The sequence below is a fragment of the Cariama cristata genome, unplaced genomic scaffold (genome assembly GCF_000690535.1).
Source record: "Cariama cristata isolate BGI_N322 unplaced genomic scaffold, ASM69053v1 scaffold17199, whole genome shotgun sequence".
In the NCBI taxonomy this organism is placed as follows: domain Eukaryota; kingdom Metazoa; phylum Chordata; class Aves; order Cariamiformes; family Cariamidae; genus Cariama; species Cariama cristata.
The window spans coordinates 575-1,966 of record NW_009637565.1 but is presented as its reverse complement, the minus strand read 5'-3'; the positions used below and the strand labels follow the sequence as shown (position 1 = coordinate 1,966).

The 1,392-nt window shown below is 61.2% G+C and overlaps 1 protein-coding gene across 1 annotated transcript; it reads left to right on the top strand.

Annotated features, from left to right (window-relative positions):
* Window positions 1-161: 161 nt before the first annotated feature.
* Window positions 162-1,390, top strand: RPS15 (ribosomal protein S15; the record flags this gene model as incomplete). The annotated part of the gene is made up of 2 exons (XM_009708383.1): window positions 162-396; window positions 1,276-1,390. Coding segments are annotated over 2 exons (350 nt in total), but the record flags the coding sequence as incomplete, so codon positions are not given.
* Between the last annotated feature and the right edge of the window lie 2 nt (window positions 1,391-1,392).

The following is a 1,392-nucleotide window of genomic DNA, read 5'->3' as shown; positions in this document are numbered from 1 at the left end:
CGGGCTGTGGTGAAACGACTGCAATAACCACGGTTTGGGTGGTTCTGCGGGTTCTTGTCTGGGCTGTTTGAAGTCCCTGGGTGGGTAACGCTACCAGTGTGGAGTCCCCAGGGAGCTCCCCGCAACCCGCGCTCCGGGCTCAGTCTCTCCATCCCTTACAGCGAGCAGCTGATGCAGCTGTACAGCGCCCGACAGCGCCGGCGTCTCAATCGGGGTCTGCGCCGCAAGCAGCACTCCTTGCTGAAGCGCCTGCGTAAGGCCAAGAAGGAGGCACCGCCCATGGAGAAGCCGGAGGTGGTGAAGACCCACTTGCGGGACATGATCATCCTCCCCGAGATGGTGGGCAGCATGGTCGGTGTGTACAACGGCAAGACCTTCAACCAGGTGGAGATCAAGGTGAGATGTCAGGCAGCATCCTCATCGCTGGGTCCTCGTCCCAGCCGAGCACCCTAAATGCAACTGTGTTAATTTATTTAACGCTTTGTTTAATCGTATTCCTGCCCTCTGTCTGAGGAGGAGGTTGAGGCTCCTGCTTGGAGTGAAGCTGGCCTGGAGGGACACCCAAAAGCGTCCGTCCTGAGGATGGGCTGCTTGCAGAGGGGTCTCGAGGCCTCATGAGGCTTCAGCGTGGTTTTGAAGTAACAAAATCACGTGGCTGTTGTGAGTGTGTGTGTGCTGCTGCGGCAGGAGGGCTGGGGACATGCGCTGGCTGCGCTTTACCCTGGCTCCTTGCCCGCTGGAGCCAGTTTCTGATGAAACAGATCCCTGAGGCTTCTGGGGTTTGGAATAACCTGCAGGGTGGTGTGACCTGATATCGGTGGCAGGATTAAATGGCATTTTCTGCTTGTACCTGGCATTAAATCCCACCTGAGAGCTCACCAAAAAGCCCCCAAGGCCTGTGTGTCCCCTCTCCCGGGAGGCGCTCCCCAAGGCCTGTGTGTGCCCTCTCCCGGGAGGCGCAGTGCTGGCCGGGGGCTCTTGGGGGGCAGAGGGAGCCCCTTGTCCCACTGAACCCCTCTTCCTCCACAGGAAGCTGGCAGCAGCCGTTGCCTGCGGGCCCGGGCCACCGCAGGAGGAGCCCAGGCACGGCAGCGATGCCGCCGGCAGCCCCTGCTCTGCGCGCAGCATTGCCAGAACAGCTGGCTGTGCCAGGACTTCTGCCAGCGTAGGGACAAGGGTTGTAACCGTCCGAGATCCACCGCGGCTGCGAGGGGGTGGTCTGTGCCCCTGGCCCGGGGTCCTCCCTCCAACGCGGATCTCTCCTTTCTCTTCCAGCCCGAAATGATCGGTCACTACCTGGGGGAATTCTCCATCACGTACAAGCCGGTGAAGCACGGCCGGCCTGGCATCGGTGCCACCCACTCCTCCAGGTTCATCCCTCTGCAGGAAAGC